The following is a 22,938-nucleotide window of genomic DNA, read 5'->3' on the forward strand; positions in this document are numbered from 1 at the left end:
AAATAGGTGCCAGTTAGCCTTTGCACCCTCACTGTTTCCTCTGAGAGAAGAGGTTTGGGTTGTTGATTACGGGCCATATTGCTGTGGTGCGTATGGAAACGACATGGCACATTGAACACATGTAGCAGTGACTTATAATCCTCCACAGCACTGAGGGTCATAGGATATGTCATCTGAAAGCTGCGAACAGAACTGTACAGTATGATGGCACGCAGTGTTAATGTCAGGTCTGAAAGCTGAAGATACGCTGAGGTAAAGATAAATCTCACTTTCAGTCTAATGTGGTCTGGGTAAGAGATGATCTGTGTTCCTTTGTGTCCTCCAGACCAAGACAGCTGTCAAAATCATCACGCTCACTACAATCTGGTTTTCAAAGGGAGCTAAATGTCACTCAAAGCAAATGAGCGCTCTAGCTCCACTCTGAAAATGCAACTGTAATAAAGAAAAATATCCTCAGAAGCAGCACTTTTCCCAAAGGAAATATAGCAAACACTGAAATCCCATTTGAGGATTTAATTTAAAAAATAATTAGCAGCTGCCCTAAAAGGAATCACATAATATCCTCCGGATCAGAATAGAAGATTAACCATTTGCAGGGCAGAATGTAAAAAATCTTGCTAGAAATTGTTTTTCAAAAATGTCTGCTAGAGTGAAAAACGGGTCATCTTTATTTTTCATAATAAATATAGACTTTCTCACAAGTTTTACAATTACATCGGGTGATTATTATACAAACGAGGATGTAGGAGAGCGCTGATTGGCCACAACACCACCAACCGCCGAGATAACAACACCTCAGACAGGAAGAGAGAGAGTATGAGGGACTGCTGGAGAGAGGAAGGTGGCAGAGACGTCTTATTGACGATTACTGAGATGCTGACACCATCCTGATGTTCAGGGGCTTGGTTACAAATTGTCTTCCTTAATTACCTCTTCTTATATTCATAATAAAAGAGCTCAGCCTAAAGTTAAACAACCCCATTCATCTCATAAATGCCAACATGCCACTTCAATTGATGGACAGCCATACGGGCGCTGCGGAAAGTACAGTGGATAAGAGTTGTTGGTGGTCTACCGCCCCCTAGTGTGAGCCAGAGGAATGGTTGGAAATAACTGTCATTCAAAGAGAGAACCAGGGACTGCAGTGACTGAACTCAAAGCCAGTGTAGTAAAAATGAGAAAGTGAAGCACCTCGCATTCAGCAGCTCTACTATTTCTGCTGTGACGTGAGCCCAAGTCCCCTCATGCCCAGGCGCCATCCTCCAGTCCCCCTTTCTTCCCAGCCAGCTCCAGGGCTGTTCAGGTACAGAATGTTCTCTCCCGGGCTGAGAGTGTTTTGTGCGTATCAAAGAGTCTTAGAGGATCTGTTCTGTGCTAGAGGCGGAGATGTCAAGTAGTCTCCAGGCAGCGTACGGGTTGAGCTCCTCCTGGTCTCGACACAGAGCCCACACGTACATCATCCTCAGCACTTTTTCCTACAGGGAGAAAAACACAGGAGTGCATTTACTCTTAACAATTCTTCTTCTAAATCACTGTAAAAAATGTTAAAATTCAGTTAAAGACAGACCAAACATAACCATCTATGTTGATTATGTTAATCTGATGTATGCCATGCTGGGCTTTACACATTTGTCTGAGATGGATTATTTTTGGGCTCACTGTAGCCCAGTGGAAGGGAAAAAGATTGAGACGCTGGGTGTAGGAGACACTAAATACTGTACTCCATGAAGACAGAGTCTGTCATTTGATGTCCAGACATTTGGATTCAGCTGATAAAACACAGGCAGAACAGTACATCCAACCATTAATCCTCCTCCAGTAGTCTTTTAATCTGAACACTGGGCAGATGCCAACAGCACGGCACTGAGTGGATACCTTGACCTCTTAACCAATCACAAGTGTCCCTGAGGAGCCCTGAGCGGACAACACGGCTGATTTACAACCAATAAAGCTTTAGTCTGGGTTGTGGGTCGACGGGAATAAAAGGCATGAACAACTAGGAAAAAGTGGCCTCAGTGTCTCATAACGTTCTCTCGGTGCCTCATTTATAAGAAGTTCGGACACATTTGTGATTATAACAAGAAGCCAGATGAAGCTGTGTATTCTTTCCATTACATGACACAGCAAAAATGCCATGTGATTTACAAATGTTGTGTTTTATAGTGTCGATTCCAGCCAAATCAAACACGGTTTTTGTATTTCTGTTTGTAACTTACGGGGTCTCCCTCCACCACCTCTCCTTTGGTGTTTCGGATCACCATGACTAACTGAGCCTGGAAGGTGATGATCAGCACTGGACCCTGGTCCATCATCTTCCCCATGGCCAACTGGAGAAGAGGACACACATATACTTTAACTGAACCATCAAACTGTATTTTTAGATCAGTATTCAAGTATAACAGAAGTTTAGAATGGCTCAAGATTGAGCAGTTACGACTGATTGAAACAAAATTGGTGCATTTATGCTGCAAACAATGATTCTGAATACTTTGTCCCTGCAGATACTAAAAGCAGTACTCTAACAGCAAGTCCTTCAAATCAAAGTAAAGCAATTTAACAAAAACTTGGGTGTGTCCTGGAGTGCCTCAAGGCATCATTACTAATATTGTGTAGTGTAGTTTGGGGTAACTTACATCAATGTTGTCAATGTCCAGGATCTTAGAGTGGAACTGAAGTCCCATGGCCTTGGCTTGCTGAATTGGGTGTGCCAGCTGACTGTACGTCTGGAGAAAGAAAGATAACATTACGCCCAAACGTTTCATGAAGAGGTGCCAACCCGAAGGCGATGCATGCACCGATCTCAAAAAGAAGCGTATGATATCTATGATTCAGCACTTAAAGCAAAGAAAGGTTGTACCGCTTCATAACACCAGTCCTTTAGGACCTCCAGCTCCCCTCTGATCATCGCCTGCATGGAGACAGAGCAAACACCAACTTGTTTTAACGTCCACTATAAAGTATCTCTTACCCTGATCGGTGTCACTAAATCTTAATTACGTCTACTGTAATTCAACGCTTTATAAAAATATAGCATTTCTTGTTAGAAACAATATCTGGAGTTTGTCCTTAGTTGATCTATTCACACAAACACTGACACTTGTGCTGGTGTGTTCACAGTCCAACATACCTCCAGTATATTGGGGATGATATCTTGTTCACACTGCTTGAGGAAAGAATCTTTATCAAAGGATGGGTCCACCTTCAAAATCTCTGTCAGTACTTCAGACATCTCCGTCTTAGAAAACAGCCCACCTTAACACACATGGACACGTGGACAGGAAACGCATATATATAAAGAAAAATACACAGGATTTCAATGTAAGATGTATTGCTGTTATAGCTTTAATGCAGACTATCAAACCCGAGATTTCTCACCTATGAGGTCAGTCATCTTATCGGTGACAGCGCGAGATGCTCTGATGAGGGCGTTGTCACTCTCATCATACTTCATCTTCATCTCAAAGAACCCTGCAACACACACGCACGCACGCACAGGGAATAGGAGGGAGACAAAAAAATCTCTCAGATCAGCAAATCCTTTCAAACTCATAGTAAATTGGTATTCAGAGATTAGACATCCTTTTTCCTGTCAGAAGTGTGAAATCCCACAGGGCCTGGCTGGTTAGACAATGTGAGGAATGAAAAGGCTAAAAGCTGAGGCTCAGCAAAAGGCTGCTGGGTGACTGAATACATGTCCTGACACACACACACACACACACACACACACACACACACACACACACACACACACACACACACACACACACACACACACACACACACACACACACACACACACACACACACACACACACACACACACACACACACACACAATATGCACATGTATTTAGCAGGGTTGGTGATGGTGCAAAACTTCCCCAATGGACACCTTCAGCCCTGCAACAATGACTTGCAATGTGCTGGAGTTCAAGATGTAGTGGACTGTCAGTCTTCCACTGCATTAAATAAAAAGCCTTAAAACAGAATATATACCATGCGATGCCACTAAAAAATGACAGTTTTTGCAGGTGGCTTGTTTTACATCGTGCAGGAACATACAGTGAATGAAGTGCCAGATTTCCAGCTACTATTCTGCTGACTTAAATCAGCCAATAAAAAAAGTCATCTGCCATAAATTTAGCCAACTACAGAAAACTGATATATTGGTTCACTGCCCAACCCTAGTCTTTAGGGTAGACTAAGAAGTGCTGATGCTGCAACAATAGCTACGGAAATCTACTTTGCAGCAAATCTGTTGACTTTGTGCAATGTCCTAACAGTAACGAAGGAAATTTTTTTCACCTGTCCAAATATTATTAATAGCCAAAAACGCTTCCCTAACTAATGCGCATATTATTGACTAAATCAGCACAGTGATGTTTATTTATAGCCCCTGTTTTCACACTCTCCACCTAATCCCACAGCAGCACCTCCTATTAACAGGATCTTTCACCAAATGCTTGTTCGTAGAGCATCGTGAGCTAAAAGATGAGAAAAGTGCTTCGAGGTGTCCAAGCAGAGATCAAACAGAGCTCAAGTGCAGCATCATCTGCAGGACAAACTGTTCAACTAGGCCCAACATGGTGTTTAACTTTATCACTACTCAGTGAATTAAATAATCAGCCATAGACACAGAGACAGACAGAAAGCAGATGAGGTCAGGGAGTCCTTACTGTTGAAGACCACATTGTTGTCTTTGAAGTCCTTCCACTGCTGGTACCATTTGGAGTCTTTGTGGAGCACCACACCCATAGCTTCCCTGAGGAACACAAAATGTAAAGGTTTAAACAGCAGGCTGAAGGAAAAAGATGTACCTGTTGACTTGCTCAACTCGTGCTGGCCATCACATTCAACCATATTAGCTCAGAAAGGAAAACACTGCAGTATTTACAGCAAGAACAAATAGTAAATGTAGAGGAAACACTGGAAATATTATCAAGGTTCAGTTTGTCTTCTAGAAAAAAACACTGGATTTATTATTTTGCTCATCTCTGCCAACATTTATGTCTCCCTCATAGCAGTTCAGATGTGATTCACACAGTTTTTCAGTTTTGAGCCAGTTTCACTTTCTGTATTTTTAATATTAAAGATTAGACTGTCTGCGGCCATTTAAATGGTACTAGCTATTTCTGAACCTGAGAGGCGTTCCCCTCTCACTTTCAGGCAAAGCAGAGGGCACTCACGTACTCGTTGGCTTCGAAGACCTTGCTGTCATCCCCTGCACCCTTGGAGGAGAACTCACTTCTCTTCCTGAGTCTGGCAGGAGGCCGATAAGGGCCAGTGTGACCCAAGTCTCCAATCTCTTTCTTCACACTTTCCATGCCCTGAAAACAGATGAACAGGTACATTACTATCTATGTCCCTGACTTTATCCTTAATCTTAAGTTGGTTCTGTAAATATAATATGATAAATTGTTTCTCAGTGCAACAGAGTGAGCGGTGCACAAAATAGTAAATGTAATGAAATATCACGGAGTAACAGGTGGCGGTATGGTGTGTTTTCATGGCACGGAAAAGAAATTGCCTCGCCTTACTTAAAAGAGCTTAAGATGATGTCTCAGTGTGTATCCTGATTTCACTTAAGATAAACAAAATCCAACAAATGCAGTTTAACTTTTGGTGAACACACAAAATACACCTGTTGCATAGCGAGAACACCGACTCCATACCTGTGAAATCGCTCTGAACGCTCCGGTCTTCCCCAGCATCTCTCCACTCTTAGAGACACTCTCTGCTGAGGTCTTGGCTGTTTTGGCTGCTTCCTCCATTCCCTCTTTGATTTTCTTCCCAATTTCTGTACGACTGACCTCCCCTAGCCCCTGTCCATACACGCAGACACACAGACAGATAACTTGTGAGGGTGGACAGACCAATTTGGACAGCGTATCTATCGTGTGACGTTCAAATTCAAGGCTGCAACTGAGTGATATCTGTCACACTTACCTCTTTAACTGTCTCAGAGATGTTTTCCAACTTCTTCTTAAAAACTTCAGAGGTCTTCACCGTTTCAGACTCTATGGTTTTCTGGGGTAGAGATGGTGGTGTGTGCTTAGACTAAAACTAGTTTTTCATATTAACCTGGATGCTGCGTATGTGTGTGTATGGCCAAATACTAACATATTTCCTCCGGGCTTGTTTCAGTGCGTCTGACTCCTCCAGTTTTTTGGCTTCTTCCCGGAACTTCTTGATGTTTTCTTTCATTTCCTTGTTCTTGTTTAGCTCCTGCTTCAGGTTGTCCAGAAACTCACCCAGGAAACCTTTTCTTCCGCCTCCTCTCTCCCCTGACAAATACCTTACCTGCAGAAGGGACGACCGAGGCACCTTGTTGATATGAATAAGAAACGATACATACAGTTAATTTCCTCCAGGCATGTCTGTCATAGTTTAATTTAACTTATCTTCATAGTGTTGTTTATGCACTCAAACCTGCATGGGGAGGTGTGCCCTACTGCTCAAGGCATCTTGATAAACTTTAGGTAAAGAACAAGTATAATAGCTTGAAAAGACAGCAGAAGCACTTCAGAACAACAGATATGCATGCTGACGTGCACTTTCTTCAGAGCATAAAGTCCATGCTGCATGTCTGCCATTCTAAAGTGTTTTTAGGGTTGTTTTCTACCTTAAATTTGGTTGCCAGTTTATTAGGTACACCTAGATAAAACAAATGCTTTCCGTCCCAACAGTCCTGCATTAAATCTTATATCCATGAAGATTACAATGTTCTGCATCAGTGGCTGTAAACTAAATGACACATTCACTTCACCGATCGAATGCAACACAGTTCAACAGCACCACAAAGTGCATCAAAGCAAGTCTCTCTTTGAATGCAGCAAAGACACCTGTGCATGCTGCGAACCTTTCCCATGTCTTACTGCATTACATGTTGGGGACAGGCTGCCAAAAGAAATCTGTCTCTTTCATGTATAACTGCTGTGAGGTTTGTTGGGGTTGAGAGCATAATCCAACCTGACATCAGTGAACTTCTCAGAGCCTGCATTGCGCAGCTTCAAACATCCAGAGGTAAGGCAGTGTCACAGCTTATGTCAGGTCTTTGTACCTGTGAAGAGCATGTGAGAAACCCCCGTATCCTGAAGACGTTGGGTCTGTTGTGAAGTAGCAGGGAGGGGGAAGGGAATGCCACCAAGCCTCTCCTGACACATATCTGGAGACAGACAAAAGAAGTCACCCTCAAACTTTAAAAGAACACGCAGGAACTTCGCTACCTTTAGCTGAAATGTCGGCATAGATATGAAAATAGCATGTCATCAGTGTTGAGCATACAGAGCATAAAATAATCAAGTCCATAAAGTTATAGCGTTTACATTCATCAGACAAACACTCTGCTCATTACAAGGCATTGTGGAAAGTCGGAACCTGCAGCTAGATACTCAGTTGACATTTTACTACGAGAAAGAGTTCATGCTACGCTGCAGAGTTCAAAAACCGGCTGAACTGTCACAAAGCTAACTTAGCTAGCTAACGGTACGTTAGCCTGGGTAGAAAGAAAACCAAATGAAAAAACTCGTCACACTTTTGGTCTGTAGAAACACTGGCGGTTCAGAAACCCCATGTAAATTCTCTGTCTCTTGTTTCGTGGTGTTCAAATGTTGATATTTAACGTGAAAAAGTTCAAGTCACTCACCTGGTAGCACTGGCACAAGGGCGTCGCCATCTTGAATTTCAAGTCTCTCTGACCTTCTTCCGGTGGTGACCTTCCACATACATCCACGAGGGGGTGTTTTGTGTGATCAGGAGACATCACCAAAGCATAATGTCCCCCGTGCGCGTTAGCCACACGCTACTACATAAACAATGCCTTGTAATGAGCAAATAAATGCCTTTACGGCCTTTATTTAAATGCACTAAACTAATATCTTCATCATAAACCATAGAACCATTTCACAAGTCAAGAATGTGGGACTAACTTAGCTGGAAGTTGATGATCTTGCCTATAATGACACCAAAAAATCCAAAGCATTTCAAATATTGAGGTTTATTTTATCAAAACACCTTACAGAGCAAAGGCAACGACAGATGAAGCGAGACAGAAAAAATTAAAAATTTGGTCTCTAAAAAAAAGTAAAATGTGAGCAGGAACTAAAACACTTCCACCTTTACAAATTACTAACTAAAATACATTTTCACTGATACAAATATCTAACAAACCAACTGAATATGAATACTATGAATATGCTGAAGGGCAATTCAGAAGATACAGGGCGTTTGGACTTCAGAGACTAAATGAAAGGTCAGATGTGAGGAGACAAACTATGCATTTCTATCAATCCTAACATCAATTTCTCTTCCGTTCAGCCGGTAGCCGTTCATGGTCCTGCAGACGCGCTCAGCGGTTTCCGGGTTGTCGAAGCGAACCACACCACAGCCCTTGGACTTGCCATTCTCCATCTTAATATCAGCATACTGAACCATGCCTGCAGAGGGAAGAGTATCAATGTTACAAGTAATCTTAATGTAAAACAGCCAACAATAATAGTTGATTTTATATTTACAAAGGATAAAAGCGGGGGCACTCTTACCGCATGTATTGAAGGTATCCTTCAGCATCTTCCAGGTAAAGTCAAATGGCAGCTGAAAATCAATTCAAAATTAATTAGAATCCAATGTGAGAAAGTACTGATAAATTAAGCCTTTCTATCCTGCTGATAAACACTCACATTTCTGACAAAGATCTGGCATCCCTTCCTGACATTGCCTCCCCCAGTTCCAGGCCCTCCAGCTCCTCCGAAGGAATTGCCACCAAATCCACGATCCAAGTCAGCAGAGCGATCAAATTGACCACCAACATTTCCAGACCCCATCCGATCCATGCCAGAGCTCATGCGCTCAAGGCCACCAGAGGGGAAGCGGTCAAGTCCTCCAGTGGACCCGATGCGGTCGAAGCTGCTGGCCATTCTGTCGAGCCCAGTGTTGCCCATGCGATCCATACCCATTGGAGAGCCAAAGTCCAGGCCAGAACCCATGCGATCCAAACCAGACGGGCCTAGGCGGTCAAACCCAGCTGGGCCGAGGCGGTCCATGCTGGAGCTCATACGGTCCAGGCCAGGTCCAAGCCTGTCCATACTGGGCCCCAGCCGGTCCATCCCCGAGCCCATCCGGTCGAACCCGGAACCCAGCCTGTCCAGGTCAGCCACGCGGTCCATCCTGTCCATGCCCATCCTATCCATCCGGTCCATCCCTGCCATGCGGTCCATGTTGGCACCCAGGCGTTCCATTCCAGAGCTCATGCGGTCCATACCCAGAGAGTTTCCTATAAAAGCAAGTAAACAAAAAGAAAAAACAAAGACAGGTTACATCAACCACTTAACATGATGTGTGCGTTACATCTGGAGAGGCTCAGAGCAGTTCGAGGAAATTCAAACAAAATCCTGGAAATACTAACCCATTCCTCTCTCAAAGGAGTCTCCAAAATTATTGCGAGACATTCCCATTTCATTTCGCCCAAACTCCCTGTCAAAAGCACCACCAATCCCACGGTCCATCTCTGACAATGCAAGAGATGAAACCATTAGAAATGTCCAGCAAAACGTGAAAGTGTTCCACGCTTGCTTTGGAGTACTTAACACGCCCTGTCCTTACCGTTCATTCTTCCCATCCCTGAAGAGTTAAAGCGATCCATGTTGTTCATTCCTCCGAAGTTGTCCATTCCTAGAACAGAGGAGAAGAAATTCTTAATTCCAGGGGAAAAACCAGAGAGAGATGACAGAGTGGTCCACATCCACTTTTCAGCACGTACCTCCTCCGCCACCTCCAGCTGCTCCGCCGCCGCCTCCTCCTCCTCCTCCTCCCATACGACCTCCCATGTTGCCAAAGCCCATTCCATCCATTCCTACAAGTGAACAGTTTTGATAAGCCACTGATTTCACAGGTGTCACTTTGTTAAAGTGTTTGACAAAAACAACACTGCAGCTTCTTACCTCCAGGGCCCATGTTGCCCATTCCTCCACCTCCTCTGTTGAGTTGGTTAGCATCAATGGGCTGGCCACCAGGTCCCAGGCCCAAACCAATACCGCTCAGGCCACCTGGGGAGAGAAAACAGGGTACAGAATTAAGACATTGTCTATATAGCAATTTTTTAGTCTGTAGAAATAGACTGTGTGTATTTACAGTATCAGAAAGGCACAGGAAGCACTCAAATAGAAGGGACCCCTGAGAAACGTCCGTACAATAATACAGTATTCAGCACATTACAAAGGCCCCAGTGCCTCCATACAGACAACTCAGTGCCAAGGATACTGTGGTTATAATCTTAATCTCACAGCAACAAGTGTCATCTGGTTGTGGATACAGTCCTAGAACTCACAAGAGTCACCCCTATGTTTGTACATGTTTACAGTGCATTTGTTTATTCGTTTTTGTTACCGAAGTGAATAAAGTCAAGTGTGCTTACGGGGAAGAGCAGGGGCTCTGTCAGGAGGTCCAAAATCTTTAGGCAGGGATTTCTCATCCTGAAAAAAGCCACAGAAAAGCATTCAGACTAAGCTCTCTGATCGTAATGTGATCTTATGCACAGTGAGATTTAAGCAACATACCAGTTTGACGTGCATGACTCTGTTAAATAACAGCTGCCCATTGAACATAGCTGTGAAAACATTAAGGAAAGCATACTGCAGACATTTTTACCATTCTAGTGAATTAATACTCTACAGGTACACTTAACAGGCATTCCAATCAGCCAGCATTTCAAGGATACAGACAGCTTGGACTGCTTCGAGGGGCATATCAAATGTTACTGTGCCCATGCCTCTGCTTTTCCCATCCTTGTCCTCCAGAATGTCAGCTCTCACCACCATGCCCGCCATGCTGAATACCTCCTTCAGCTTCTTCCAGCCCACTTTGTAGTCAAGCTGTAAGCACAAGGAGCAAGTTGAGAAACGGTTACTTGCTTATCCATAGGGTTAAGACAAGTCAGATTAAATTGTTTTTTCTTAATAAGTTCGATATAAATCATAATATTGTTTAATGAAAAAAAAATCTAAAAAGACTCACATTGGCCACAAAGACAGTGCTGCCAATCCTGCCAGCCTGGAGACCATGGATGATCTCATTGGGGATGTTGGGGTTGTTCATCAGGCTAGGAGGAATGTTGACCATTGGGCCATTTGGTCCAGGGCCCATTCGATCCATGTTCATACGATCCATTCCGCCCATTCCGCCATGACCCTTGTTGATTTCCCTCTGAGCAATCACACCATCAGGGTCCTGACAAAAAGCATGAAAATATGACACAGGAAAATCCCCAACTGACATTTCACCCTTTACTTTTATTTAGTTTTTCTAGGTGTGGCCTACCTCTTTCACTTTTAGGGGTCGTCCATTGAGGTTGTGCTTGTTGACCTTCTCCACTGCTTTCTTCATTAGCTCCTCGGTCCTAAACTCAACAACACTAACAGAAAGTATATCCCATGAGAGCATTCATTAAACAAATTTGTAGATTTTTAACAACTTCCCTCTCAAAAAATCTGTTTTTAACATAGACAATGGTGGGTGTGTTTTCCCCTCTGCTAACTTGAACAGGAAGCATCAACACAAACAACTGGAAATAAATGGATTGAGACTACTTACGCACAACCCTTCGTTGTTCGATGTCGCCAGAACAAGCCGCACCAAGAGGAATAAAGAATAATTTAAATTAGTAAAGGCAATGGTTATAATGGGTGTCTAAACTGAGACAAAATTTAAGCAAAAATACAAAATTTCATGCACAATAGAAAGTTCAACATCACACAAGCCTACAGCCTTGGCCACAACTCTTGTGCTTCCAAATAAAATTACAATGTTAAGATCTCACATATAATCCCAGACACTAACACAATGCAAACAAGCCTGGTGAATATTAAGGGGTATTTTTCCAACATCCAAAGGGCAGAAAATCCACCGTGAGATAGGATTCCCCACTACTAAGATATTGGAGGTAACTTTTCCAGTAAGCAATTCTACAGAATGAGTTATATTTAACAACCATCTAACAGCCTTGTAACGACCTCTTACAGACTAGAACACTTTAGTTCATGAGGAGCAAATCCAGCAACCAAAGGGACATTGTCAGCTACTGCAATCCCACATGATTGGCCTCAAAGAAAATTGAAGTCCTGTTATAAGAGCATCAACCCTCGGGATGACCTCACGTCAGTGCCACAGACGACACCAAGTAAAACAAGCCTCCGGCGTGTCACCATCTCACACACTCCACCAGGTTTCTCAGTCTGAACAATTCCCAACAATGAAAATAAAGAAACCAAAGCTGACAAACACAGGTTTGTCTAGGATTATTCATATTTTTATTTGTATGTATTTGCACTTACCCTCGATTTGCCTTCTGCGTCCGTTAAGTGTTCCACGTACGTTACCTCACCCACTACAAATCAGATTCCAGAGACGACACACACCAAGGGGAGAGAAGCCGAGAGAACAATTGGGGTTTAGAGCAGAAACACAAGGAGGGCGGCCGGTGACAGTGAGCTCAGACTGCCAGTCTTGAGCCTTCCCCCAGCACCTCAGCAGCAGCACAATATGGTACAGGTCTACAAAAAGCAAGCTTTGGTCTTATTGGAAAAGTAAAGACTTCTTAGCCCTTCCTTGTTGGATTTCTCCCGAAGCACAAAAAGCAATAGACTGAGGACAACAACTGTTGAAATGGCCTTCAGCCTTCCTGTGTAAATATAATACCATGAACACCACCTCCTGTGTGAATGATTAACCAAATGATTTCAAGTAGGCAAAACCCATTCAATGCCTCAGCCCATTTCATTGTCAACCCAGTGCATACTTTGTCAAATGTCGCCATTTTAAACCTCCGAATAATGCATCAGTGCATTCGTCCATCAGCTGAAGCTAAGAGGAAACCTACACCTTGAAAGCTAACCATAATCTTAATGACGGCAAGCTCTTAGGGGAAACTTCTCTAACTGCAAACATATTCGTTAAGTGGACCTGTTCCTGAAACGCACAATAACAGAATTTTGATTCAGTGTCGACCACTGCCACGCCTTCGTTCCAGATCACGTGTCTCTTCAACGAATGGACATCAGTGACCAAACCTCTAGAGACAAGGACAGTGCATAAGAAGTTGCTTCATTTTGTAGACCTGTACCCCAAAGAAATCCCCAACGCACAGCTGTGTTTGGCACAACATGGAGATCTGCTGAGAAAACATTTGCTTGTCAAGGTCACACCTAAAAAAGAAAATGCAATTTAACTCCAGTCAGTTGTCATAAAACGAGTACCAGGCACTCCTTCTGAAAAAGGATGGTACCTTTACACATGCTTTAACTTCTAGTAAATGCCAGTTTAGTGCATTACTTATGATACATCTGTCGCTTTCCAATGCCCTTTAAGTAATTTCACATGAGTAACAACACATTGTACATTAAAGAGAACTTTAGGCAAATCCCTACTGAAATTCAAAGTTGCTGCTGCATCACAAATGATTTCGTTTGAAATGTCCCCAAAATTGTTACTTGGTAGGAAATCATGAGAGCTCAAGTTTTACCACTAAATACATGTTGCAATAGAGAGCAACTTGTTCCTCATTTCTGGAAACAACATTACAACTGTGTACTGTACATCTTTTTCATGCATTTCTTGGGAGAAGGCATCTCATTATGCCGCTCATGATCCCAAGCCATTGGATTTTCACATTAGTGGACCGGCTTTGCACCTATACAACATACACTTCCCAAAAACCACAAAAGGTTTTAGTAATCTCAATGGAGAAAAAAGTTCAATCGAACATCCAGGTTCACAGCACTTGTGCAAGTCTGCAGCAATTCCTTAGCTGACGTACAAATAAGAGGGACCTCGTCCAAAGCCTTTGTTCCAAATAACTCCCACGAGATCTCAAGCAACTTTGTACAACTTAAGTCCCCTCACAAATTCCCAAAAGCCCTTCAAAGCTGCAGTGGTCAAGCAAAAATGACCCTGGATGCTGCAACCTTTTGTCATGTCCCAGGGAGACTGCGTCAATCCCCTATCCAAATACCTTACCTTTTTCTTTCATGAGGTCTTTGAGGGCTTGCCATTTCACATCGTATGGGATGTTGCTGACAAAAACGCGGTATCTCTTGTTCACGTTTCCATAGGGTTCGTAGCGCCCACCTCCACCTCTCTTCTGGGGCCTCTCCTTCCTGCTTGTATTGGACTCATGCTTGGCTTTCCCATTCACTTCTCTGTATAAAGAGATCAATCAACAGAGTTAACAGAAACAAACTTCGTATATTAACATACTTTTCTCAAATCTGTTTATGGCGGGCGAAAAAAAAAAAACTCTGCAACTAGCTAGTTAAAAGACTACCGTTATTAATACTAGTTACAAAAAGTAAAAAGATCGGTTTTGCCATCATGGTGACTGCACTTAAGCCGCATGGCGAGGCCGCTCTTTGCATATATTCGGCCTGCGTTACATTATTAAATGACTGTTAGATTCTTCCATTGTCGACAATCAACTTAAGGGGTAAAGGGGTAAAGTTATTGACTATCAAAATATAGCGTTAGCCAAGTGAACTGCCTGAGTAAAATTACTTCCAGTTGCGTAAAACGGACGGAATCTCCCTGTAATAGCCGGGCCCAAAACCACGCCACCCAACAGCAGAGACACGAATAAAACGACGAATTTTAAATTGAGAGCGTTAATATACAAGTGCCTCATCAGAATACAACTAGGGTAAGAATTTAATTAATGATGGGTTGCAGTGCGACATTCCCGTGTACTAGATTTGTTGCAACTAACTACGTAATTAGCTAGCTAAGCTAACTAGCGCCAACAAAGGAACCTTGATGAATGGGCTTACCCCTGCGGCGGCTGTTGCGGCGGCTGCTGCTGTTGCTGCTGCGCGGGCGGCGGCTGCTGGCCTACTTTCTCTGCAGCATTTTCGGCCTGCTCGGTGGACATCTTCTTGTGCAGTTTGGTATCTTGCCAGATTAAACTGTATTATCGCCGAATATCTTTGCTGATATTTACGAGTTAAGCACCTTCAAATTGCTAATGGCACGAACACCTCCTAAACTGTGAGTTCGACGGTCACTCCTGCGACACCAGCTAAGGAAAATGGCGGAGAGCAGTTGACTGCTGGGAATTTTAAAAGCAGGATAGAGTGGTCTACATCCGGTGTTTACTTTCAAAAGTAAAGGTCATCACGGAACAGACGGGATTTTCAGAATAACAATGCCAAAAAAACACACTAAAACATATTAAAGCATTAATAATGAAAAGCTATTTTTGAGAATGTGTGTGTTTGCGTGTCTTTTTAAGAACACGAAGTTGTAACTCTCTCAATTTAGGATTGATCCCATGATTTCTATTATGTATGTTGGTGGAGAGATGGACCTCAACCACTGGAGCCTCTACTTCTTGTTAAAAATTAGTCTGTTTCTCTATATGCCATCTGAGGACTTAACAGACTTTGCTGCTCACTAGACCATGACAACAAGTAAGCAGGTCTACATTTTGATGCCCTGCCTTTTGGGATGCAGGTAAATGTCTTAAATAACTGATGCAAACTGTTCAACTGCCTACCAGCAGCCAGTTTAAAGATTCAGAAAAGGAAGGTGATTTACACGGAGAGATAATGGACTGTACAATTTACAACAACTATTTGTGACTTACCTCGTAAAGGGTCGCTGATTTTTTATTACTTGAAAACGTAAGAATCTGCAGTACACCGCCACACCTCACGGAGGCGATAGGGAAATTAGTGAATCGATCGATACAGTCAGAACGACATCAGCGGGGACGGAAGTGGTGTCGGTTTAGGTGGTTAGCTATTCACTTAGCCCTGAACAATAGCTTCTGAATACACCTATTAACTGTCTCTATAGCTTCATGTGTAGTAGAAACGTTCACTGTAAAATTACGAAAACAAATCCTAAAATATCGTTACTTGGCTGTTTGCAACTCTATGTTAAGCTAACGCAACAGTTATCTTGGAAATGACAGCGTTACCGTTAGCCTTGTGCTAACAGCGTATTCGTTTGACGGTAGTACCGCATTACTGAATGTGCGCCTGTGAATGAATGGACAATATTCTCATTTAACAGGTTGGGAGAAGCGTTAATCAACAGCTTATTGAATCATGGCTACTGGTGCTGATGTCAGGGATATTCTGGAGTTGGCTGGAGGAGAAAATGACGGTCCCATCAGCAAGAAAGATCTCATCAACTCAGACAAGGTGAGAGATACTCATAATGATGTTAGTCCCAGTATACACAGGTTACCCATGTACGTTTCTCATTTACATTGGAACCAATATTTAAAGCGTTACACAGGCTATGGCACTCAGAAACACAAAACCATGCTATTCCCACAGCAAAATATTGAGAAGACGGTGTTGCAGGTCTGTGCTTGAGAGTATTACCAAAAATGTCCTTTAAAATTAATCACCAATTTCTCCATTACCTGCCTCAGAAAAAATCCAAGAAGGCAACAGAGACGCTGACCTTTAAGAGACCCGAGGGAATGCACCGAGAGGTCTATGCTCTGCTCTATTCAGATAAAAAGTATGTAACTTGTTTTGAGTTTGACTTAAATCACTGTGTTACCCTTAAAGTTTTGATTCAAGTCCTGTTTATAATAACTACTTCACATATTGTTGAAGCTATTAAGTTGCATGATGAACTTGTACTATATATCCCTGTTAGATTACAAATTAGATCAAGCATATTGTGAACACATCATGTACCAGTGCTTTAACAAAGACTTGTTTTGCCTGTGAATCCACAGAGATGCACCCCCCTTGCTGCCCAGTGATACTACTCAGGGCTACAGGACAGTAAAAGCCAAGCTGGGCTGTAAAAAGGTGCGTCCCTGGAAGTGGATGCCCTTCACCAACCCAGCTCGCAGGGATGGGGCTATATTCCATCACTGGAGACGTGTAGCAGAGGAGGGCAAGGACTATCCTTTTGCTCGCTTCAACAAGGTAGGGATGACTACTGTCTCCTCTTTAGTTTGATCACTTGTGCAGTACAAATACCAAAGGATGGATTTTCACAGCTACCCATCTTCTGTTATTATCTCCTTTTCAGATGTATACGCTCAGTTACTCATCTTAATTCACTATATTCTCTATGTTCTGCCTTTATAGACAGTGCAGGTACCAGTGTACTCAGAGCAGGAGTATCAGATACATCTTCATGACGATGGCTGGACTAAAGCAGAGACAGACCACCTGTTTGACCTGTGTAAGCGCTTCGATCTGCGCTTCATAGTTGTCCATGACCGTTACGACTACCAGCAATACAGGGTAATCACTCAGTCCTTCATCTAAAATACTCAGTGTCCCCTCTCACTGAAGATATATTGTAAAAATCATAATGCTGCAAGTTCAGACACGTTTTTGTAGTCACATTCTTCCATTTATGATTTTCAGAAACGTTCTGTGGAGGACCTGAAAGAACGGTATTATAGTATTTGTGGTAAGTTGACCAAGGTCCGTGCAGCTTCAGGGACAGAGCCAAAGATCTACATCTTTGATGCCGGCCATGAAAGGCGCCGTAAAGAGCAGCTGGAGAAGCTCTTCAATCGCACACCTGAACAAGTTAGTACTTTGTACTTTGATTTGGATTTTTATGCTGCCATTTATCACTCTTAACTTAATTATTACCCAGTGAAGATGAGAACTGAAGCTATTAATGCAGTAAAGCCTGTTGTGAAAAAAAAAAGAAAAAAAAGAACAATATTGCCAAAGCCTCTAAATTGGTTGCCTGCGGTTTAGATATTATGATCGCACTTCTCTGTTTTTTCCTGCAGGTGGCAGAAGAGGAATATCTTATTCAGGAGCTCAGGAAGATCGAGACCAGGAAGAAAGAGCGTGAGAAGAAGGCCCAGGATCTGCAGAAACTCATTAAAGCGGCTGATACAACCACAGAGTTGAGGCGAGCTGAAAAGAGGGTTTCCAAGAAGAAGCTCCCACAAAAAAGAGAAACAGAAAAACCGGTATGTCATACACGCATACAAAAGGGGAAATTATTTTTATTATTGAGATGCCTCATCTGTCAGTGCAATAGCACAATGAAATAATTAAGATTCAGCTCAGCCTCAATATTTTGTATTCTATATTATTTTGATGGAACAGCTGTGTCTCTAAGAGGGCCTCAGGTATCTTAGTTTGTGACTCACTCTCTCACAAGGCCTGATTTAACTGTCAACAGTTATTTAAATATTTGTACATGTCAGATCTATCCAGGTTTAGAGGGGTGTCCTATCCTGTCTCATCAGTTAATTCTCCTTCTTAAGGCTGTTCCAGAGACAGCAGGCATCAAGTTCCCTGACTTCAAATCTGCAGGAGTCACACTGCGCAGTCAGAGGGTGAGTAAAGCTAGATCGTATTGTGGTATTAAAACTTCAGAAAGACTGTGTTTAAACATATTTCAGTTGTAAACTTCACTTTGACTCTCAAATACCAGTGAGGAAGTCAAAACACCAATCTCATCCCATAGCTCTGTATTAATGCTTTGTATTTCTCTGTGCTGTGCCGATATTAATTATCGGACTTGATGTAAAAACGTTACATTTGAACTTCCTGAATTTGAATTTAAATTAAAAGTTTAGTTTGAACCTCTATTAATATCAAAACAATTTTAGTGAAGCTTGACCCTGCAGTTGATGTGAGAAAGCAAAATGTCTGACTTGAGCCCAGCTATCTCTCATTAGCAGTGAGGTGATTAATTCTGTTAGTGACTAGCTAATATCTGTAAGACGTAGCAAGGGGACTCTTATTCATCTTCAAGACTGATGAGGAGCTGCCGCTCTCTATGGAAAATGCATTAGCATGGCTAAAGGAGAGGAGTACCCCTCTAGCTAATCAGTCAGACAGAGTTCAGTGGATAAAGACATTTTGATCTGGCCCGCTGAAGTGCATTTCATACGAATTAAAAGCCCCGAGGTGGAGCTGTTTATCCTAATATCTCCGGCACTTTAAATCACACCCTTGTGTATGTGTGTGTCTCTATGTGTGTTTGTGTTTGATTCAGATGAAATTGCCAAGCTCAGTAGGCCAGAAGAAGATCAAGGCCATTGAGCAGATCCTGATGGAGCAAGGAGTGGGTAAGTGTGAATAAACATTTCAAAGTTTTGAATTTTGAAATCTCCTCTGCAACAGACTTAAAGATATGGATCCTAAATGAGGTATTTAGTGGTCTCAGTTTGGTGTTTTCAGCAGGGAATTAAAACATGCACAAACAGAAAAGAGGACACAGTGGTTTAACAGCAGTAAGCCTACACATAGAGTGGAAGCCATTTATTGACACCGCCTGGGTGCAATGACTGCATGTAGCATCTCAAAGGTCCTGACCTCATGTTGAAGTTGTCAGTTCTCCGATGTCATGGGAGGGTGTTAAGGATATGGCTTCTCTTGTGCATTTCTTATACCAAGGAAATTAACTATAGGTGATGGGCTAGACTGACTACCAAGGATTTGCTATCTGCACTATATAAGCTGCACACTGAAACAAAAGCCCTGTACTAAACAGTCGTGGACAAATACATTCAACAAATACGTCATCTTCCACTTAACAGAATAAACTCGTTTTGTGGTGTTTTAATCAAAGCGCTTCAATGTCGTTTTCACTCATCTTCGCATTTGTGCCTGTCTGGATACAGATCTTAACCCCATGCCCACAGAGGAGATTGTTCAGATGTTCAATGAGCTGCGTAGTGACCTGGTGCTGCTGTACGAGCTGAAGCAGGCCCACAGCAATTGTGAATACGAACAACAGATGCTGCGTCATCGCTATGAAGCCCTGCTGAAGGCCGGTAGTGGAGGCGGGTGTGGTGGAATTACAGGAGTTGGACTCTCCGCCACAGCACAGAGTGGGGAACTCAATACTGCCAACAGCACCACAGCATCCACCCTCGGGGGTGAAGCTCAGTCCTGGCCCAGTGCAGATGACATCAAGGTGGAAGCCAAGGAGCAGATCATTGATGTTGTAGGAGCACCACTTACCCCCAACTCAGTAAGTCTGCACAGCTTACACCCAAACTCTCTCAAACCATCGCCAAAAAATTCATTTTTCAAGTCAAATTTTTGACACGTGAGTTGTCAAAAAGAACATTTTTCCAGTCTGGAAACAGGAAGAGCAGCATCATAAGTCATGACATTTACTGTCTGCAGATGTAATTTTACATTGTGTAGGTGCTGGTCAGGGTGAGTGCTGTATTACAGATTACATTGCAAGCACCAAAGGTATTTTTTGAAATTGATTATTTGCAATACACTTGAAGCTTTGAATGGAGATTGTGCAGTAATATAAACTCACTTATTTTGTTGACTGAAAAACAGACATCCTGCAGCTGATAGCAGATTTTTTCTTCCTATCACTCACTCATCATTTGGTGTTATCAAGCGGGAACCCAGTGAGGGATCTGGTCTGATCCTGGTAGGATCTAGGCAAACTGGCGTACTGGTTTTAGACACACAACTCTCTTTGCATTCCCCAGACTAATAATGGGAGTCAGTGATGTTAAGTGATTTCAAATTGGTAGAAAAAGATTGGGAAAAAAAATTGATAAACCTCTTAAGCAAGTTTGCTGCCTGTCCTCACTTCTGTTGTTTTAAACACGGTGATCCTGTCATCCATTCAACAATTCAACAGTTCAGCAAACATGTTCTGGAAATGGCCATTGATTGTGAACTGGTAAAACACCCGTGACTGTTTATAATGCAGGCACAGGAGGAAATCAATGACCCTAATGTGAATGTTTTGTGTATCACGTTGCAGCGCAAACGGAGAGAATCGGCATCCAGCTCATCTTCAGTGAAAAAGGTGAAGAAGCCTTGATGAAGATGAGAGCACCAGCTGGTACACGGTGGAAGACAAGGGGCTGCGTTCGTTACTCTGGTGGAGACGCCCACAGCTTTTGTGATGGGACAAGAGGGACACAGGAGAGCAGGGAACCACGTTGCTGTCCATTTACATACAAACACCACTGCCTACACACACACGCACAACTTTTCACCTACCAGTGAGACCTCTCCAGCCCCTTCCCATCTGGCCTGCCCAGCATCTTTGTGACAAAGGCAACAACTGAGTGACATTTCATTCCATTACTGCTCCACTCCTTGCCTCCACCACTGCTCAGCCTTAGATGAGGCAAGATCAACTGTAAATTGCCAGGCTGAGCTAATCGGGACATGGGGAAGAAGGTGGGAATGACTGGGTAATTGAAATGAATTGAAATGAAAGGAAATAGAGACTGTGGCAGTGGGAGGACCTCGAGCCACGATGCTCATTTGACCCATCTGAGGGTTTTTTTGTAACCTAATCATGCCATAGTGTTTACTGGAAATGTGTTTTTGTGTTAACCTTTAGCACCCACTGTAGCTCCCCCTCCACCCAGAGTGGATCTCCCTCTCTCATAGATGGCGGTTCCATCTGCTGCCCATTGCTTTATGTTGGACTAGTGGGGCTGATTTGTGTTGGTTGTCCTCGGGTGACCTTGAAGATGCTGTAGTCGATGATTCAATAAACCTCATTGTATTTTTTTTCTCGCTGCGTGTTGTACATGTTCATGCCACGGTGGTCCCTTTCACATTTCAAGCATGCGTTGCTCTTTCTCAAATGAGATCTTAACTCGGAGGTAATTAGTGTTGAGTACACATTTGCTGGGGAAATTGTAGGATCATGACATTCTTACCTTACCTGTCATCTAAGTTAAGTGACAACTAATGACTTCATTAATATGATAATTAAGCAGTGATCATTCTTAGGTTGGCACAGGCGCTGAAACTTCATTAGGTCTCCTCTCCATAATATTGCTAATTGCGTGTCAATTATGTCGTTTAGCCTACTTAGACATTCATTTCTATGCAAATTTTCAATACGTTTTGCCAGAAGAGAGTACTGTGATCTGGGCGTACTGTGTGTATTTATGTATCTATGTTTCATCTAGCTATAGATGTATTTTTTGCAAAAGTATTTCAAGTACTGCGTTCAAACTCCAAATTTCCTCCCTCCGATTGCAGTCTGCCATTTTTTGGGATGTGATTTTGTGGTTTCACTAATTTCTGCAAAAGAAATTTGCAAAAAAAATAACAATATTTAAAAAATATATATATTAAGCGATCTGCTCAAGTCTTGATCTTGTCCCAGTTCAGAAGCCTGCTTTCTTCAGTGTCATGGGTGAAGACACCGAATGCTGCATCACTAGCGCAATCAAAACATCTTCATTTACGGCTCTAATAGGCACTGCTAAGTTTCAGGAGTGTAGGCTGTTTGATTGAGAGAGAAAGAGTGAGAGAAGGCAAGTAAACATGGGTAAAATGGATTCTCAGTGTCTATATTTCATGTTGAAAATTGGCTCATAAATCCAGTGGTTTGATCTATGGAACCCGTCGTTGCTTGAAAAAACCTCCGTAAATGTGTAATTTCTCCCTTGACAGAACACAGCCGAAAGGCTATCTTTCTTTTGCTTCCTCCTCCCCTCTCTTTCCTCTTTCTCTCTGTCTCTCTCTCTCTCTCGCTCCCTCTCTCCACCAGCCTGCTGTTGGATTAATGCTCTGCTCTCTTCCCCTCTCTCCTTTCATGCTCCTCTGATATCTTCTTTTCATCGCTGCTCATCCATTTATCAAAACTGGGGCTTCTCTCTCTCCCTCCCTATCTCTCAATATCTAAACCCATCTTAAGTTATATGGCAGGTATCTTGTAAGATAGGCTTCAAGAAAGTGGAGGTTATTAATAAATACTAGTAAGAATTGAAAATAGGTGGGCAGGGATGCATCACCAGTCATGTGTGAATGATAAAGACCCCCACCAGCCCCCATCTCGCTCCATCTGCCATGAGCTCCATCCAGGCAACAGTGTACGTTCTGCAACACTGATGTGAAAAGCATGAGGCAGAACACCACGGTGGAGTGTCTTATAATGTGGTTGTGATGGCATTGAGATGGGATCTCTTTATCAAGGCCGGGCCGAGGCTTTAATCAC

The 22,938-nt window shown here is 42.8% G+C and overlaps 3 protein-coding genes across 5 annotated transcripts; 1 reads left to right on the top strand and 2 right to left on the bottom strand.

The window, feature by feature from the left end:
• Nucleotides 1–645: 645 nt before the first annotated feature.
• timm44 (translocase of inner mitochondrial membrane 44 homolog (yeast)) lies at nucleotides 646–7,698 on the bottom strand. 2 transcript variants are annotated; one of them, XM_070961609.1, is made up of 13 exons: nucleotides 7,646–7,698; nucleotides 7,061–7,165; nucleotides 6,121–6,324; nucleotides 5,947–6,027; nucleotides 5,673–5,822; nucleotides 5,191–5,327; nucleotides 4,677–4,762; nucleotides 3,376–3,468; nucleotides 3,128–3,252; nucleotides 2,858–2,908; nucleotides 2,634–2,723; nucleotides 2,217–2,327; nucleotides 646–1,475 (listed from the first exon to the last, which is right to left on the bottom strand). In XM_070961609.1, exons 1-13 carry the CDS (start codon nucleotides 7,673–7,675, stop codon nucleotides 1,356–1,358), a joined length of 1,383 nt encoding a protein of 460 aa, XP_070817710.1. In that variant the 5' UTR covers nucleotides 7,676–7,698; the 3' UTR covers nucleotides 646–1,355. The 2 variants fall into 2 exon arrangements, with proteins under 2 accessions (XP_070817710.1, XP_070817711.1); XM_070961610.1 differs by having other exon boundaries at nucleotides 6,121–6,300; nucleotides 7,646–7,689.
• Nucleotides 7,699–7,977: 279 nt separating this feature from the next.
• Nucleotides 7,978–15,105, bottom strand: hnrnpm (heterogeneous nuclear ribonucleoprotein M). The gene is made up of 16 exons (XM_070960353.1): nucleotides 14,811–15,105; nucleotides 14,008–14,189; nucleotides 12,327–12,379; nucleotides 11,587–11,594; nucleotides 11,314–11,407; nucleotides 11,011–11,223; nucleotides 10,715–10,868; nucleotides 10,554–10,603; nucleotides 10,412–10,469; nucleotides 9,939–10,043; nucleotides 9,758–9,850; nucleotides 9,601–9,669; nucleotides 9,404–9,505; nucleotides 8,679–9,271; nucleotides 8,541–8,592; nucleotides 7,978–8,435 (listed from the first exon to the last, which is right to left on the bottom strand). The coding sequence occupies exons 1-16, from the start codon at nucleotides 14,909–14,911 to the stop codon at nucleotides 8,272–8,274; spliced, it is 2,091 nt and encodes a 696-aa protein (XP_070816454.1). The 5' UTR covers nucleotides 14,912–15,105; the 3' UTR covers nucleotides 7,978–8,271.
• A 623-nt stretch (nucleotides 15,106–15,728) lies between these two features.
• dmap1 (DNA methyltransferase 1 associated protein 1) lies at nucleotides 15,729–21,497 on the top strand. 2 transcript variants are annotated; one of them, XM_070961711.1, is made up of 11 exons: nucleotides 15,729–15,772; nucleotides 16,057–16,187; nucleotides 16,424–16,515; nucleotides 16,739–16,934; nucleotides 17,100–17,258; nucleotides 17,385–17,552; nucleotides 17,765–17,950; nucleotides 18,251–18,322; nucleotides 18,988–19,060; nucleotides 19,616–19,968; nucleotides 20,734–21,497. In XM_070961711.1, exons 2-11 carry the CDS (start codon nucleotides 16,092–16,094, stop codon nucleotides 20,791–20,793), a joined length of 1,455 nt encoding a protein of 484 aa, XP_070817812.1. In that variant the 5' UTR covers nucleotides 15,729–15,772; nucleotides 16,057–16,091; the 3' UTR covers nucleotides 20,794–21,497. The 2 variants fall into 2 exon arrangements, with proteins under 2 accessions (XP_070817812.1, XP_070817811.1); XM_070961710.1 differs by lacking the exon at nucleotides 15,729–15,772 and having other exon boundaries at nucleotides 15,947–16,187.
• Nucleotides 21,498–22,938: the final 1,441 nt, after the last annotated feature.

Source organism: Chaetodon trifascialis, chromosome 4, assembly GCF_039877785.1.
Source record: "Chaetodon trifascialis isolate fChaTrf1 chromosome 4, fChaTrf1.hap1, whole genome shotgun sequence".
Classification (NCBI taxonomy): Eukaryota; Metazoa; Chordata; class Actinopteri; order Chaetodontiformes; family Chaetodontidae; genus Chaetodon; species Chaetodon trifascialis.